This window comes from Lolium perenne, chromosome 7, assembly GCF_019359855.2.
Source record: "Lolium perenne isolate Kyuss_39 chromosome 7, Kyuss_2.0, whole genome shotgun sequence".
Lineage (NCBI taxonomy): Eukaryota > Viridiplantae > Streptophyta > Magnoliopsida > Poales > Poaceae > Lolium > Lolium perenne.
In genome coordinates this window covers 328,858,558-328,875,833 of record NC_067250.2, presented here as the reverse complement: position 1 = coordinate 328,875,833, position 17,276 = coordinate 328,858,558, and the positions used below count along the sequence as shown (strand labels likewise).

The following is a 17,276-nucleotide window of genomic DNA, read 5'->3' as shown; positions in this document are numbered from 1 at the left end:
TTGTCTGCTGCTAGAAAACCAAGAAAAGAAGACCCTACATCCACATCACGTAGAATCTAGACCACTTCCACCATCCAGCTCAGGTCGTAGTCGATTTCAATGGTTGCACCACTTCTGTTCACGCAGAAAAAATGCAATGAAGCCAGCCAACTCACCTGTAAACCACAAACACAATAGAAGAGGGAGAAGAAGATGGACATGGCAGCGGTGTACTTTGAAACGGTCCAAGTCTTCCCACTTACCGTCGCCCTCATGCGTTTGTTGTGGCTTCAGTGGCCATTGGTGCTGCTGCTGCTTAAGATGATGATGATGGCTGCCTTGTTGTGGAGGAACAAGACCTGGAAAAAAGAGGTCGTTAGCGATGGATCTTCTTTCAACTGGAGAAAATTTGGTACATGATAAGATGGCTTACATATGTGTGCCAACACGACACCTGGTCTGAAGAAAGGAAACAAGGAGCGAAGCTTCCTCGGCTCTTCAGTTACTGTCAGAAGATACACACAGTGTAGTTTATCATGGAGGCAAAAATAAATTGCAAACACACAACTGTTTTATTTTGGGCTTGAAGCCCTATACTTTTTTATGACAGGATAACCCGGGCCACGCATATTGCTCACATATAACCGGACCTGACCCGGGTCTTGCCCCACACCATCACTGCTTATTTCTCTTTCTAGAGAGCTATACATGCAGTTCGTACAGCAGGTAACCTCTGCCAAGTCGAAGCCAGAATCTCAAGTTTGCACAGCTCAATATTATTGCTATTGTTACTGCTAGTGAAAGCAGACAAGGGCACCAGCAGCCTGTCCCGATCAAGCAGTCATACGGTGCTTATTTCTTGCCGTCGTCATACGAATGGAACACAAAGTTCATTCCCTTGTTGCCAGAGACATTCTCTGTTGACGCTTTTTTGGAACCAGAGGTCGCCTCATCGTCTGTTCTCTCTTTGGCGTGAGTAGCTTCAACATCGATGTACCCCATAGTCACATTCTCCTCCCAAGAAACAGCTGCTTCCTTCTTACGCCTTTCAGCTTTTTCGTCAACAAGATAGTATGCCTGGTATAAGAATTTTGTGAGGTCTTACTACGGTTTTGTTATTTTAATTAGTTAACTACTGAATCTTCGTAGAATTAGTATTACCACACAAGTGCGGGGTGGAGACAGGATTCTGAATGAGTTGGGGCGGTTGTTGAAGTTTGTTTCAGGCACTCCTGGTACTCCTTCAGTTGACGTGAAGTGATCCACGTCATGGCCAACCTGCGATACGACACAGATCAACACAGCGAGTAAGATAATCTGATGCAACCTTGATGGCCCCTATTGCATGAGAAAAGGATTGCAAAACAGATCTTGAAAATCATTGGCATTGCTTACTCTTCCATGTCCACCAAACATCAGAGCGTCGGAGTCTAGAGCAACTCTGTATTTCCCAGGCAAATCACATCCAACTTTGTAACTGCATGTTTTGCAAGTAGAGATGAGATTAAGCACCTTGCACATTAAGCAGAAGAAATATTGAAAGGCGCAACTCGAAATAATGCAGTTACCCGTCATAAGTTTTGTTGGGATGAAAATTGAAGACAAAAACCAAATCTCCACGCTCAAATACAATAACCTGGAAAGGATGTTGGATTAGGTGCACAGTCCATTTTTAGACAACAACGGTTCATATCAAGCAAATATCAAGGTCACAAAAAGCACAAGCAAGTCAGGGTTGCTGGTACTCCTAAAAGTAAGAGCGGAACAAATTATGCAAGAAGTGCCCTGACTAAAGATTGTATAGTTAATTACCTTTTTGTCCTCATCCATGTCGCTCACAATCTGCTTTGATGATGATAGGAAGGAAAATTTCTCGTCGAGTGCATTCATTGCTTGATCAAATGCGTTCATGTACTGTTTAAATTTTATTCGTTAGGTGAGAAATATTAATGCTTGAATGCAGAGGATATAATATGAAAAAAAAATTGTGATAGGGTATATTTATTATAATATGCAGAGACAAAAACTTCCTGTCAGAAAAAGAACACGGCTTTGAAATAAAATTGGAGAAAATACAATGCCAGTTTACACATGGATAATGTATGTACTGCTCATCAGTAATGTGTAAGAACCAAGAATTCAATAGGTTATCACAGGAAGGATTGATCATTGTACTGAGCAACTGGTAAGAGATCAGAAACTTAGATTAGTTGGAAAGGCCTAATATGAAGTGTTATAAGAGAAACTCTAGCCCAACACAGACGTAAGTTGGAACCCAGTGTAAATAGCTATAAAATGAGATAAGGGAAGGTCAAGAACTCAAGAGAGATACCAGACCAGAAACTGTAAAACTAATGCATAGGCATAACCTTGTATCGTAGGTGATCAGTGTCGACGAGGCTCCACTGCCGTCTACATTTATCATAGCTCCAACCGTTGCCCTCTCTTGGAAAGTCAATCCATTCAGGGTGGCCAAACTAAAAAGAAATTGCAACATCACTACGAGTTAGAGAAGAGATATAAATGTGGTGTGGTAACAGCAATTTGCTAATTGCTACGGATTTGTGCAAGAAGCTTGCCTTACATGTAAACATGAATAGCATAATTGATAATATCATGTTTGCATCATTTACGGAGAAATAATGGTTTCAAATAAAATATTTCAAACAGGGAATATTCATACATATGTGATGTTGGCATACATATAAATTGGACAAGTTGATCGAGCAACAAACAGAAGACTGCCATGCTCAAATCAAAACCAACTATGAATTAAATAAAGATTAACTACCAGCACATCTAAATGATAGTGATAACACAGAAATAGCTCGAGCATACTTTGGTTATCTTAGAAAACAGAGGTTTGAATTTTTGCACCTTGCGCAATCCCCACACAAAGGAATAAATTTCTTAATGGAATCATGAAAAATAGATTGATCAGAAACAAGTTTCGACGGGTCACTAGATATTACCTCATTACCCATAAAATTTAAGTAGCCATCACCTCCAAGGGCCATAGTGATAAAGTGAATCATCTGAAATATTTGTAACACAATAAGCCCAATGTACCAAATGGGACTGGGACACCTTGGCCTTTTCAAGGGCTAAACAGAACTCTGAGCAAACCTACAAAGATTACAACACCATCTAGAACTAGAACTATCAAATTCAGGAATACTTGAAAATAATTGAACCTTTTGAAGTGCAATGCCACGATCAATTGTAGGTGAAGCAGGCTGCAGGTCTGACATGCCAGTATACATTTCTTTGTCCATTAAGAGAAATGCCATAGTCTTGTCACCAACAATAGACTGCAATTTTGAGTGAAAATAATTATTCAGTTGTTTCAATAGACGAATATGAAGTCAATGATATACAGCTGCAGATCTTTGGACATGCTTACATGGTCTATAATTACTGGTTAGTGGTTACTAACACTATTTATCAGAAAAGAACAATGATAACCTATGATATATATTCTGACACTTCATCGAGCCTAGTGTCTATTTCTTAATCCATCTACCAGGCAAAGGAAGTGCCTCACTTTTGAACTATATGTTCTTAGAATAGCGCCCTGACCCCAAAAAAAAATGCACTCACGCACAACAACAAAGGCAAACATACCTGATCATGGCTCTCAGCATACGCAATGCACTTTTCCGTGTATCTCCTGTTAGTCAAAGTCTGTGCTATTCCACTCATTGACCATTCAAGGTCGTCTTTGTTCTTCAGGTAGTCAATCCATCTATCAGGAATAGCCATAGCCAGGCGATAGTCAAAGCCTACTCCACCTTCATCAACTGACCGACAAAGCACTGGCATGCCTGAAACATCTTCTGCTACAACAGTTGCTTCAGGCAAGAGTTTGTGCATTAAATGGTTCGCGAGCATCATGTACACAACTGCATCTACATTGGTATCCAACCCGAAATACTCCTTGTAATTTCCAGTGAATGACATATTGATACCATTATGATTGTATAGCATGGATGTAACCCCGTCAAATCGAAAGCCATCAAACATGAATTCGTCCATCCAATATCTCAAGTTAGAAAGAAGAAATCTTAAGACCTCCCAATTAGCATAGTTGAACAGGCGGCTATCCCACAGTTTATGGTAGCCCCTGTCGCCTGTGTGAAAATAAGACTCCTGTGTGTTTTGTCCAACATCATAGCCATTTAGACCATCTGTCCTGTTATTGCTCGCATGGCTATGGACAACATCCATCAGAACACGCAATCCTAAACTATGCGCCTTGTCAACAAGATATTTGAGGTCCTCTGGCGTGCCTGATCTGCTGCTGACTGCAAAGAAATTTGTCACATGATACCCAAAAGAAGCATAGTAGGAATGTTCCATGATTGCCATCAGCTGAACTGTGTTGTAGTTATTTGCCCTTATGCGTGGTAGCACATTGTCTGCAAATTCTCTGTATGTGCTTACTTCAGGCTTTTCACCACTCATCCCAATATGGGCCTCGTAGATACGTGGAGCGTCAGGCTTTCGAGGCCGTGAATGCTTAAACACATACCTGTAGAATGAGCAGAAAAAATTATCATGTCGCCGCATTTATTTTATTTATTTTTTGTTAATTTTCTCAGATTTCTTCCTCATCGTTACAATATTTCGAGCCACTAAGAGTATACCTTTCACTAGTTGGTGGATCCCAGTGAACACCATCGTAAGGAGCTCCGAATTTAGAGGCATCAACAGTAGCATAACGAATCCATGCTGGAATCCGATCAGCCCATACTCCACCTCCATGCCTAAATCGAAATTTAACCTTGGAATTGTGAGGGATGGCAGGTTTCCCATTGACATGAGAAATCTTGATTGACCAAACGCCAAAACTATCCTTTGTCATCTTGTGCTTAGAACCATCCCAGTTGTTGAAGTCGCCAACAAGCTGTGCTTCCCTACACCCATGAAGTAGAAGAGACTTGCAAGTAAATACATGACTCTACTAAAGAAAGTGGGAAGTAAGCATTGCCATAAATGAAATGAGCACCAGTCAACTACAAGCACAATCAGAAAAGGGAAACATATTTTCTCTATTCGGTGCTTCATAGTCCACTACGGGTAATGCTTATGTTAACAGCCCAAAACATGGCATTAGTGAAAACTCGAAACCGTTTCCTTTTTTTTACTAGCTACTATCAGACAACACAAACCATCTCATTGGAAACAAAATTGGAAAATAGTTCTTAGACAGCTTAAGCATTCCATACATTAGAGCGCACGACCAGCGCCCAATCCGCGTACTTGGTGCACGTCAGTATCGGGTACTGGGTACGCAGCCGCCCTCCCTAACGACTCTCGCACACCACCAGCTTGCCCCATGGCATCACATCGGACTGCCCACGGCAAGCAGGAGATGGGAAGCTCTTACGGCGAGGGAGCAGCCTGCTATTGATCACGAGCAGGCTCTGATACCACTTCTGGACTTCCAGAGAACGAAATTCGGAGAAAGATTCAAAAGTGGAGACAGGTGTTTGGGTGCTGCCAACAACTTGCAGCTTTTCTGCGTTCTTCTTCTTCCTTCTACTCACAAGAAATCCATCGTGTCTGGCTAACACAATGCCCTTCATCAACATGCCATCCCACGTCCAAGCAATCGTGAGAACAGGGAATGATCGAGTCAAACAACGCACTAGCTGAAACTCTACCTGACGCTAACTGAACTTAACTGAAAAAGAGCTAAACCCGCCAAGTCTAACACCTAGATTAACCGACAGAACTTACACTGCAGCAGGGGCCCATTCACGGTACACAGATGCATCACCTTCTTTGTTGATCCCAAACTTCAGATAGCCTACAACAAACCGAAGGCCCAAAAAACAGAGTTAGATCATGTCGTGCTGCGGATGCCATGAGCACTAGCATTCCGAACGCATGAACAGAAGCTAACCTTTAGCAAACTCTTCAAGGCTCCCCTCATGTTGCTCAATCGATTGTTTCTGGTCAAGGTACCTTTTCATCCTGTAATCGAAGTGCTCCTTGAATCCGGCCAGCTTCGGATCCAGATCGTAGATGGGGAGGTGGCCGAGGCCATCTCCACCTGTTGTCATAGTCTCGGTTCCTTGCGCGGTCACGGGGACAGAAAACTTGCTCTTGGCCTTGCATATATATGAATGGCAGTTAGACCAAGCGGCCGATCTAAGACTGAACAAGAGGGGCAGATAGAACACGTGATCGTGCGCTTGTATATCGATCAGATATTTTTGTCACGGCGTGGAAATCTGTTGCTACATTTAATCACGGATCACACGCGCGCGCTTGGGTTGTTGTGTTGCAAGCGAGTAGTAGCACGGTTGGAATGCTGCAGCGGAGGAAATGTACACTATGGATCACATCAGTGTAAAGGAATTTCTTCGAAATCCCATCCGCATCATGAAGCAGGTTCTGGATCATGTGTTTGTTTTGAACGAAATCCAATCTCAGATTATTAGTTAGTACTAGTACTGACGATGGAATTCCATTTTCTGGGAGGGATTAGCAACACGGCGTCGTACTCGCGAATCTGGGGTAAAAGAGGGAGGACGCGTACCTTGCGTGGCCACGACCAGCGAAGCGAGGACGGGACGGACGGCACCACGACGCCGCTCAGCCGCACATTGCCGCCGCCGCCGCCACCCTGCACGTACGCGCGCGGCATCACATCATTACATCGCATCGCATCAAGAAACTGGGCGCTGGTAGGACGGAAACAAGATCTCTAACAACCAGTGACTCACCGAGATCCCGGGGCCCGGGCGGTCAGCGGCGGGAGAGGGGCGCGGCAGGGCGGAGGGCGACGAGGTGGTGAGGCAGAGCATCGTCGCGGGTGAGGGCGGCGGAGCTGTCGATGGCGGAGGATAGTCCCATTTTCCGCGGCCGATTTATAGCGGCCGGAGGACGCCGGAGGCCGAGCGGAGCGGAAGGAAAGGCGTGATTTTTTTCTTGGCCTGTTCGAGGAGAAGAGTGGAGTGGAAGCAATTCAGGGGAGGCACGAGGACGACGAGGTGGATGCGGATCTGTGGGCCCGGGTGGGCCATAGTGCCACGTGGATGGTCAGGGAGAAGGCCTGCGTCGCTAGGCCAGTGAAAAGGTTTGTTTGTTAAAGAAAAAAGTAAAAAGGTCGGGGCTCTCACGTGTCTCTCCACTTTGAAAAAGTATTTTTTTCTTTCGAAACACAGTACAAATGTAGTCGCTCACATACACGCGCGTACACTTATCTCCATAAACGCACACATGCACACTCTACCTCTATGAGCACCTCCGGTAGACTGAGTTGGCGGATCAGATATTGAAATTGACGAAGTCACCCCGAACGCCTCACTGTCGGCGGGAATGTCGCCTCCCATTGAAAGAATATTCCATCTTTATGAGACACGCAGATGTCAAACCTGGGGTTTGAAATCTTGTGGACTGGGGATACAACCATCCTCCTAACCACTCAACCTTAGGTTGGTTCTTTTTTTTTTTTGTATCTTTTTCAAAAAAGGATTATGCCATTTTTTAAGATAGAGAGATAGATTTTCTGAAAGAAACAAGACTACAAGAGAGAGAGAAAGAGTTTGTGCAACTATAATTTTTTTTATTAACTCTTGTATTGCTACTCTACTCCTTATTTGATGTATTAACCCGGCATAATAGCTAGTGCACGTTCACCGAGGAAAGAATAAGCTTCTATTGGTCTTCCCGAATGGTTTGTCGAATGTTCACCGGCGGCGGCGTACGGGTCGAGCTCATTCCCCCCCCCCCTCCACCGCTCTCATCTCGCTACAGTGGTTGATAGGTGTTTTTCTCTCGCCGGGCCGCTCTGATGCTCGCTCCGCCGGAATAGCCGGCCGGAGTAGGGAAGGAGCAGGCGCAGGAGTAGATAGTGGTAGTGGTAGGTCTAGGGTTTGGTCCTATATGGCGTCTGGCGTCTATGCCGGGAGGGAGGCGGCGGATCTTCTCAGCCAGATCCGGCGTCGAACCATCTTCCTCAGTTGCTCCAAGGTGCTCCGGCGGTCGGAGCCGGTGTTGTGGTGGCGGAGGAGCGTGGAGATCTCCATAAATAAGGTTGATTCGGCGGGATCTGGTGGTCAAGACCGAAGCTGTAACTTTTTCTCCCTGATCTACCATGGTGGCGTGATTGGGGAGGGGATGCGGCTTTTGGTCGGCTGCCCACTGGATCTGCAGCAGGGGAGCGTAGCTTCTCACCGGAGGTCTCATACAGCGCCACTCTCGCCGTTCTTCATGGCCGAAAGGCGGCCCCTCCAACCTCGAGTGATGGCGTCTTGCCGTCACTTCCAGGTCTTCTTCTGGAGGTACCCTACGGCGCCACTATCGCCGTTCTACATGGCCGAAGGGCGGCCCCTCCAACCTCGAGCGACGGCGTACGGCCGTCACCTCCAGGACTCAATCAACCTCCGGCGGAGGTTTACTGGTTGCGTAGTTGTTAGCTCCCACCTACATGCCCTAAGTGGTCGTGTCCCCAGCGGCATGCAGGTTGACGACGGCGAGCCCTGCTGTGGTGGAGAAGGAGCTGGACTCGATTGCTTTTTCTGTTTCTTTCTTAGGGTCCTTTGTGCAAATAGTCAGGGTTAGATTGTAATTTCTTGTTTCACTTTGACTCTTGATGTAATTTGTACCTCCACTGCTTTGACTGCAATGAAGCTCTAGGTCCTTCGGGGCCACCCCTGTTCAAAAAAAAGAATGTTCACCGGCATTTGTGATGGCTTTTGACTTTGTGGTAGGGCGGCACGCGGTTCCTGTTGGTCTCGGTTATTTTCCGTCACTATTAATTTTATGATGATTCTTTGTTTCTGGTTTGCACACCATTGTTAGATGGAAGAAACAACAAAGATATATAGAGGCCGACATGAAATGTTCGAGCTCAAGCGCCCACTCGCCTTCCCTTTGGAAGATTTGTGTCATCCCTTCAGGTTTGAGGCGATTCACCAGAGGTTTTGCCTTGTGTTGTGGGTTAGATTCCCTTGTGTACGCTTCAACAACAGTTTATTTCCGCCATTGGTTTATTATTATAAACACTTTGCTTAGCAAAAGTTCCATTTACAAAAGTAGCTTTCCTAACAACTGTTTGTTTTCCTTTTTCCTTGTCCATGTGACAGTGTTGCAGCTTGAGCACTTTAGGTGACTCGATGATGGATAGAAACAGCTGCTTCTGTCATCCTTTAAACTTCCAGACAAATGGAGATGAGAACATAAGAGGAACAAGATTTCTTCATCATCCCATGTGCACGGTCTTGTCTGAAGCGTCAGACGCCAAAAAACACTTGCAGGTTCAGAGCAGCCATCAATAAATTCATTTGCATCTTATTAGTCTGCACTTTACAGAACATGTTCGTCTAAAAGGTATAGAAATGATGGATGCAGCATGGGTATGCTGTGTGAGCCTGCCATGCTCATTCCTTCCTTTACTTGATGTAGGCCTGTAATCCTGCTATATACTGTATATACGATCGAGGCACTATCAGCTGAAATTGTCAGCCGAAATGAAAAAACCGACGACAAATACTAGCTCTATTTGCCGCGTCGCAAGGGTCAGACATCATACTTCCACGCCGACTCCCGATTCATCAAGGCTTCAGGTGATTAATGCCTTTCAGCTAGCAGTCAGGAATATCCAAAGAATCCAGCACTTCTCCAAAAGGAATTTCAGACTGGGATTTCTGACCCTCACTCCTTTGTGATCCACCTGTGCCCTCGGATCTCATACCCGCCCAGCCCTTGGTCGCTGCTCTCCCCGCCACTCCCTGCACCCGACCTCCTGCGCTGCTGCCTCCGCGATTTCTTCGGCCCGCTGTTGTCGCTGAGGCTCCCGTTCAGAAGCGGGTCGTCGATCCCGCTGATCACCCTATGCAGGGATCGCGGAGAGTCGATGCAGCTGTCATCGTTCGTCTTCTTATTCTTCTCTTTATCATGCTTCTTCATGTTCTGGGATATCTGGTGGATCTTCTCGTTGATCGGCTCCACTGCGTGGTCGAAGGTGAACTTCAGGTCATTCACAATCTGCAAGGTTCGGTCGGGCATGGTGTTTCGGTTTAGCTACAGCTGATCAAAATAAAAGTGAGCAATAGATAAGGGGAGGGTAAATAACAAAGTAGCATCTTTTTCTTACATATTCACCTCCTCCAAGTACAACATCGCGGACGCTTTCTTTTATGGCAGTGGAGCATCTCACATGATCGGTTGGCTGGGGAAGCCTAAATTTGGTTGGCCGTTCGCTATCTTTAACTTCATCTGGATCTAGAGGGCAGTCAACTGAAGCATAGTCTCCAAGAACTGAAACCCCTCCCATGAAACGATCGCCCATTAGCTCATATGGCTTTGCAGGGAAGACGTACAGGTGAACAAGAGAAGCAACACCCATCTGTATTGGATGATATAAATTAACTTTGTTAGGACTATTCTAAAGTTGAGAATTCCAACATGGTTAAACAAGAATTTATCAGTATCACAGAAGAAACTGAAATGGTAACTTTTGGCCACCTCTATGCAGATGATGAAGTCCTGAATACTGGACTTGAACTGCAACTCTTGAGCTATAGGGCCTCTCAACAAACCCCAGCTGGAGAGCAATGCAATTGCCACACCTTGCCACCATGTTAAGAACACAATAGACTTGAATGTGAGAAACTTTGCAAGGGGCTTTATATGGGCTAGCTCATCTTTTATGACGGCATAAAATTGAACAAGACAGTACAAGGCCCATGACTGACTGAAATTGAGAGCCATGGCTGTGTAAGAGTACCTGGTAAACAATACATTAACTCATATAAGTAGCAAGAAAATGCATTTAAAATCATCAGATGCATGAACAAGTTCGCTAAAGCTACCACATGCCTCTAGAACTCGAAGTAGTTCATCAGTAGAAGCCAACGGCATCATAGGATGCATGGGCAGGTTCAATGACATTAGTTGTACATAGAATGGTAGAGGGGAAAGAACAAGGCAAAGCTTACAGTAGTTTTCTTACAAATCAAAGATATGCATAAACGTATTCCAAATTTCGAATGGATGGAGTTTCTTAGATTTTATAAGAGCTGACGGATCAAGTCATTCAATGCAATCATCATAATTTGACAAATATATGATAACTATAAATTATAATTCGTAATTAAACAAAAGGTGCAGGGCAACAAAAATCTAGGATACAGCATACATGAATTGATATACTATTACGATTTTCTCATAAGTATCTGAAGAGTGTAAAGAAAATGCCATGAATGCAGCTGGAATTTTTTTTTTTTTTTTTTGAAACGGGGCTGGAATAAATATTTCATCTATAAGAGCTAACCAGAAATGTTGATGCAAAAAAATCAAAGTCATTCCATCATAATTTAACAAATTACGGTGAAAAAATATCCAATTTGAACCAAACAACAGGTGTGGGACAACTCACAACTCAAATCAGAGAACTAAAATCATTCCGTCATAATTTAACAAATTATGGTGAAAAAAAGGATCCAATTTGAACCAAACAACAGGTGTGGGAAAACTAAAATCTAGGATACAGCATACAGGAACTGATATGTTATTATGATCTTCTCATGAATATCAGAGAACGTATAAAAACACCATGAATGCACCTGAAATAAAGATTTCTGAACAAAATAGTGATACCTGTGTTCTTTTTACCTATTGTTTTGGACGTTGAAAAATTGTCCAATATACACATCTGACCATTACTATTATTTACTCTCTTCTTTCCATAATTCTTGTCAGCAATTCGGATGTATCTAGACATATTTGCTTAATAGATACATTCGAATCTGCGACAAGAATTATGGAACGGAGGGTGTAGTTTTTAAAATACAATGAGATTAGAGTGTATTTTTATTTAAAAAATGGTCAATAAGATTTACATATGACAAATCCAAATAATGGTGTGTACATGAACACTGGCTAGACCTATCATTCTGGACACTGAAAAGTCTACAGTAAACAACTTTGACGACCATTACTTCTTGCCATTATATATTATTATAATTATTTAAAATACAATGAGATCAAAATACATTTTAATGAAAAAATCAAGCAATAGGTATTACACATGATATACCGAAATACTGGTGTGTACATTAACACTGACTGGACTGCTGCACACAATCTAAAAAGCGGCATCTAAAAAGCTGGAGGGAGTAGTACAGTATCAGTATAGCAGAATAAGACAAGTTCATGCCAAGATTATTGAGTGGAACAAATAGGTTGTGCTCATGAGTATGTGTCTTACCCACAGTTCCATTTAAACTCCCCTTCACAGTACACCCCGAAGGATTCAAGAATCACCGCAAGAAGAGCACATATTGTCTTCATTATCATCTATCAGAGGAAAAGGAGAAGGTATCAGTTGGAACATCCTTCAGAAGGCAAATGCTGCAAAATCAAATGGAACGGGATCTGAAGAGCGACATACATATTGGACAAGCCCAGACTTAACGACAATGTAGAACCACTCGCCAATGGGCCAAGGGTTCAACATGTAATTCATCGGAAAAGGGTGGTTCACAAGTCGTTCTTCGGATGCGTGGCCTAAAAGTGGCGCATCGGAACCAGAACCGCCCTCCTTCTTCAGAAACTCTATTGTCCTATCTTCCCCACCTAGCATGAAGAGGATTAATCATAAGGACAGGCAAAGACATGGATGTTGATAACAATGGAATGGCAGATAGACAAAGTGGGAGTACCTAAGCACGCGACTAGGTACCGGCCGAAACAGTACATGGCAAATGCCTCGTAGCCATCCCGCAGAATCTCAATATCAACACCGATCGATGGGTTGACCAACGATATATACTGCATCAGTAGAATAACGCACGGAGGTTAACGGCTGAATCGACCTCAGCCAACATTGTGACTGCACGCTTGGCAGCAAGGCACCTTACCGACTCGATCGCATAAATTGGCACCATCAGCACAACTCCGACCAGGAACTTCTGCTCCTGAAAAAAGCACAAAAACAGCAACCACAAGTAAAAAACATGTCCAACAATCCATTCACTGCAATGTCTCAGACCAGAAAACGCCCCATAAAACCAACCTCTGGGTTCTTGTAGGCCGACAGGTGGTTGAAGAGCAGGAAGAGGGACAGCGAGAGCGAGACGACGACGAAGAGCCCGGAGATGATCGTCGCCCAGACAGGCAGGGAGTAGCTCCTGAGCACCAGGAGCAGCTGGCTGGCCAGGCCCATTGCCTTGTGCTCTGTGTACTGTGCCCCACAGCTCAACTCCGCTCGAACCCTGCGCCCTCTCTCGAGTTTCCAGCGCATCCGCAACCTCGTGCCCCTCCGGAGTGCAGTTCGTGGAGCACCATAATCCAGTTATTCGCCTAACTGATACCGATGTCCTTTTGTCAGCCACCGAAAAATGCAGAGGCCAGCCTTGGACCTAATAATGCTCACAGTCACTGGGATTCACCTGCAGGCAGCAATTTGTACATTTTATGAGGAATTCACTTAAGAGGACGAAATCGAAAGGGACCCTCGTGAGTCGTGATATAATTAGAAAACGAAGCAAAGAAACCTTTTTTTTGTGCGAAAGAACTAAGCAGAGACCTAGCTTGATTCCCACCCAATGATACGCAATTCGCATCGAGCCGGGCGCCGCGGAATCAGGGGCCAGGCGAATGAGAAACTGGACAGAATTACGCAAACCGCGAATCGGGGACGAATGGGCGCGGCAGCTTAATTTCCGGCCGAATTCGTCGGCGGGCGGATCAAAGCGTGGGAAACAGGGCGAGGCGCGGGAAGGAGGAGCGCGTACGTACCTCTGGAGGAACCGGACCGGATCGACGCCGCGCCGCGCCGGAGAGGCAAAATGCGGGATCGGGGGGATCGGGAGGAGGAGAGGGTTAGGTTTGGTTAGGATGGATAATTAGAGAAGAAAGAGGGTTAGGTGTCAGAAGCGTATTATCAGTATCAGATCAGACAGAGACACGGGAACACGGGCGCGGCGACCTGGCTACGCTGCCTCGCATGGTTCCAACGTTGTGTTCTCGAGCCCTCGCCACCCTTCTGCCCCGGCGATTCTACTCCGGCGGCCGCTCCTCCTCAAATTTTGCTCCGATTCTTATCCTTTACTCCTTTCCAGCTCACATCAAGAAGCAAATATAGACAAAAGAAAACATTCTTCTTATTCTATTTTGTTGTAGCAAAAGTTCTAATGATATAGGCTTTGCAATAGTTTCATTGGCATGAACAACACATGCGCAAGGTCAACCCCCGTCTTCTCAATTGCTCATTCTTCTCACTTATTTTCCCAAATTTTATTCTTATTCAAACTTGTAAACTAATTATCAAGTACCACTAGCTAAACTTATTGGATACAAAGGTGTGCTCAAACTGAATAGTAGATGAAAGCGTAAGGAGCACACCATAAAAACATGAACAATTCACTTTTAAGTTTACTCTCTTCCTTTTTTTCGATAAGGGATGCTTTATTACTTTTGCAAAGCAATTACATCCAGCCTCTGCATAATCAGAATGCACACAGCCGTTTATGAGTCTTAAGTCCAAAAGGATGCCAAACTAAAAAAACTAGGCGGAATACATATCGGAACGATGAATCATATAACGCCTAAGGTGTGGGTGGGGCTTCAATCCGTAGACTATGCTGCCACCCATGTAGGAAAAAAGTATCCCTCGCCGTAGCCTTCAACCGTGTACAGACCTCCGTAAATAGGTCTCGGTTCTCCATGCGCTGAAGAGGTAACCACGAACGGAGAATACATGTACATCTGTAGATGACCTACAACAAAGAGCAATTTTTATCATTAAAAATCTTGTCATTTCTACTCAGCCAAAGCGCCCAGATAATTGTTAGCGCCCCCACCCTAAGAAGCAACTTGAACCTTGAATCTATACCATGAAGCCAATTGCCAAAGACATTGGCCACAATAGTCGGAGGGTACAAGGTTGACGCTACTTGGATGACAGACCAAATAGATCTCGCGAACTGGCACTGGAAGAAAAGGTGTTTAATAGTTTCATCATGATGACAAAAAACACATCGAGTACTTCCGTGCCAATTCCGCTTAACAAGATTGTCTTTGGTGAGGATGACCCCTCGACGAAGATACCATCCAAATATTTTTATTTTTAATGGTACCTTCATCTTCCAATTTTTCTTATTATTATCAACTGGTAAATCAGAATGAAGTATGGCGCTGTATAAAGATCTGACCGAGAAGGAGCCATCTACATGTAAATTCCACCTAAATTCATCTGGTTCAGGTGATTGATTAATATCCCCCATCCTTTGAATTAAGGCATTCCATGCCAATAACCTTTGTCCAAGCAAAACTTGTCTGAACGTCACATTCGGTGGAGAGGTAGCCATTACTGTGGCAATGGTATCTCCTTTGCGACGAACGATACTATACAACGCAGGATACTGTTCACTTAGGGGTGCATTGTCTAACCAAGCATTTTCCCAGAACCGTATTTGTGCTCCATTCTTAATTGAGAAAGTACCATGACGAAAAAAGACATTTTTTGACACCATTAGACCAGCCCAGAAGTGTGAATCCCCAGGTTTCCAAACCACTTGGGATAACGTCTTGGAGCCGATATATTTTCTCCGAAGAATAGTTTGCCAAATCCCATCCTCGGTAAGGAGCTTAAAAAGCCATTTACCCAGTAGAGCTGAATTCTTGACCTCCAGGTCATGAACTCCAAGCCCGCCTTGATCTTTGGGACTACAAACTATACTCCATTTAACCAGTCGATATTTCTTTTTCTCGTTGTCCCCTTGCCAAAAGAATCTGGATCGATACTAATCGAATTTATGCAGAATTCCTTTTGGCAATAGGAAGAATGATAACATATACAGTACCATATTTGTCAGTACCGAATTAATGAGTACCAATCTTCCTCCCAGGGACAACAATTTACCTTTCCAACTACTAAGGCGCTTCTGTAATCTTTCTTCCACTATTTTCCATTCAGCAATCGTGAGTCTCCGATAATGAATCGGACTACCCAAATAGCGAATAGGAAATTGGCCCTGCCCACAACCAAACAACTCTGTATATAGAGATGTATCATCTTGGGCATCACCGAAACAGAACAAATTCACTTTTATGGAAATTGATTTTCAATCCCGACAACTGCTCAAAAGCCGCCAAAATTAATTTCAGGTTGTGAGCTTTTTCGAGATCGTGATCCATAAACAGAATTGTATCGTCGGCATATTGAAGGATAGATAAACCACCATCAACCAGATGTGGAATCACACCTTCAATCTGACCATCAGACTTGGCCCGCTCTATGAGTATAGCCAGCATATCCGCCACAATGTTGAATAACATTGGTGATAACGGATCCCCTTGGCGTAACCCTTTTCGTGTTTGGAAATAATGGTCGGTGTCATCATTAACCTGAATTACCACACTACCTCCATACACGAAATCATTTATTAAAGCGCGCCATTCAGGAGAAAAACCTTTCATCCTGAGTGTCTGTTGTAGGAAAGACCACTTGACCTTGTCATAAGCCTTTTCAAAATCTAATTTTAAAATAACCCCATTTAATTTCTTAGTATGCATCTCATGTACCGTCTCATGTAAAACCGCCAGTCCATCAAGGATATTTCTTCCTTGCATGAAAGCGGTTTGTGATGGATGAACGACATGATCCGCAACCGTATTAAGTCTAATGGTGGCCACTTTCGTGAAAATCTTGAAACTTACGTTTAAGAGGCAAATAGGTCTACATTGTTGAATCCTTTCTGCCTCATTAACTTTCGGTAACAAGATTACTTCACCAAAATTCAGACGAAATGATTCTAGTTGCCCTATATGAAGAGCACTGAACAAATCTAGAAGATCCGCTTTAATAGTATCCCAGAAAGTCTGATAAAACTCCGCTGGAAAACCATCGGGACCCGGTGCTTTGTTGCATTCCATTTGGAAAATGGCCTTCTGCACTCTCTTCCTATGCTTTAAAATTTTATATATGTATAAATAACAACAAGTTTGTGGTAGCCAAGGCATATAATGATCAGTAGCTTTAATTTTTAATAACATAGAAACATAAAAAGGGTTATTACCTCTTTTTCAGAGATGATAGTTTGATCGAGATGATATCATGATGGGTACATCTTGGTGCTCCTTCACTGCCTATAACTTGACGTTGCCGCCGCCGCCTTCTCGGCGCGCTTACGGTACGAGGCAACCTATCACTTGCAGGAAGAGAACTATTTTTTTCCACGGGGTAGAGGAATAGGGAAGGTGAAAACCGCAGAGTGAACATGCCTCACGTATAGGGATTTCAGCCACATGCAAAAATTCCCATGGTTCATCCCAGTCAA

At 44.0% G+C, this 17,276-nt stretch overlaps 2 protein-coding genes across 3 annotated transcripts; both read right to left on the bottom strand.

Moving 5' to 3' along the window:
• Nucleotides 1-532: 532 nt before the first annotated feature.
• On the bottom strand, nt 533-6,948 carry LOC127313388 (1,4-alpha-glucan-branching enzyme, chloroplastic/amyloplastic). The gene is made up of 14 exons (XM_051343899.2): nt 6,714-6,948; nt 6,527-6,613; nt 5,888-6,095; nt 5,722-5,791; nt 4,626-4,895; nt 3,604-4,510; nt 3,174-3,290; nt 2,952-3,014; nt 2,349-2,456; nt 1,792-1,893; nt 1,548-1,615; nt 1,375-1,456; nt 1,141-1,257; nt 533-1,056 (listed from the first exon to the last, which is right to left on the bottom strand). The coding sequence occupies exons 1-14, from the start codon at nt 6,792-6,794 to the stop codon at nt 832-834; spliced, it is 2,505 nt and encodes an 834-aa protein (XP_051199859.1). The 5' UTR covers nt 6,795-6,948; the 3' UTR covers nt 533-831.
• Nucleotides 6,949-9,262: 2,314 nt separating this feature from the next.
• On the bottom strand, nt 9,263-14,061 carry LOC127313384 (protein LAZ1). 2 transcript variants are annotated; one of them, XM_051343894.2, is made up of 9 exons: nt 13,735-14,050; nt 13,010-13,385; nt 12,855-12,911; nt 12,657-12,765; nt 12,386-12,570; nt 12,203-12,291; nt 10,459-10,720; nt 10,088-10,339; nt 9,263-9,978 (listed from the first exon to the last, which is right to left on the bottom strand). In XM_051343894.2, exons 2-9 carry the CDS (start codon nt 13,235-13,237, stop codon nt 9,646-9,648), a joined length of 1,515 nt encoding a protein of 504 aa, XP_051199854.1. In that variant the 5' UTR covers nt 13,238-13,385; nt 13,735-14,050; the 3' UTR covers nt 9,263-9,645. The 2 variants fall into 2 exon arrangements, with proteins under 2 accessions (XP_051199854.1, XP_051199855.1); XM_051343895.2 differs by having other exon boundaries at nt 9,840-9,978; nt 10,096-10,339; nt 13,735-14,061.
• Between the last annotated feature and the right edge of the window lie 3,215 nt (nt 14,062-17,276).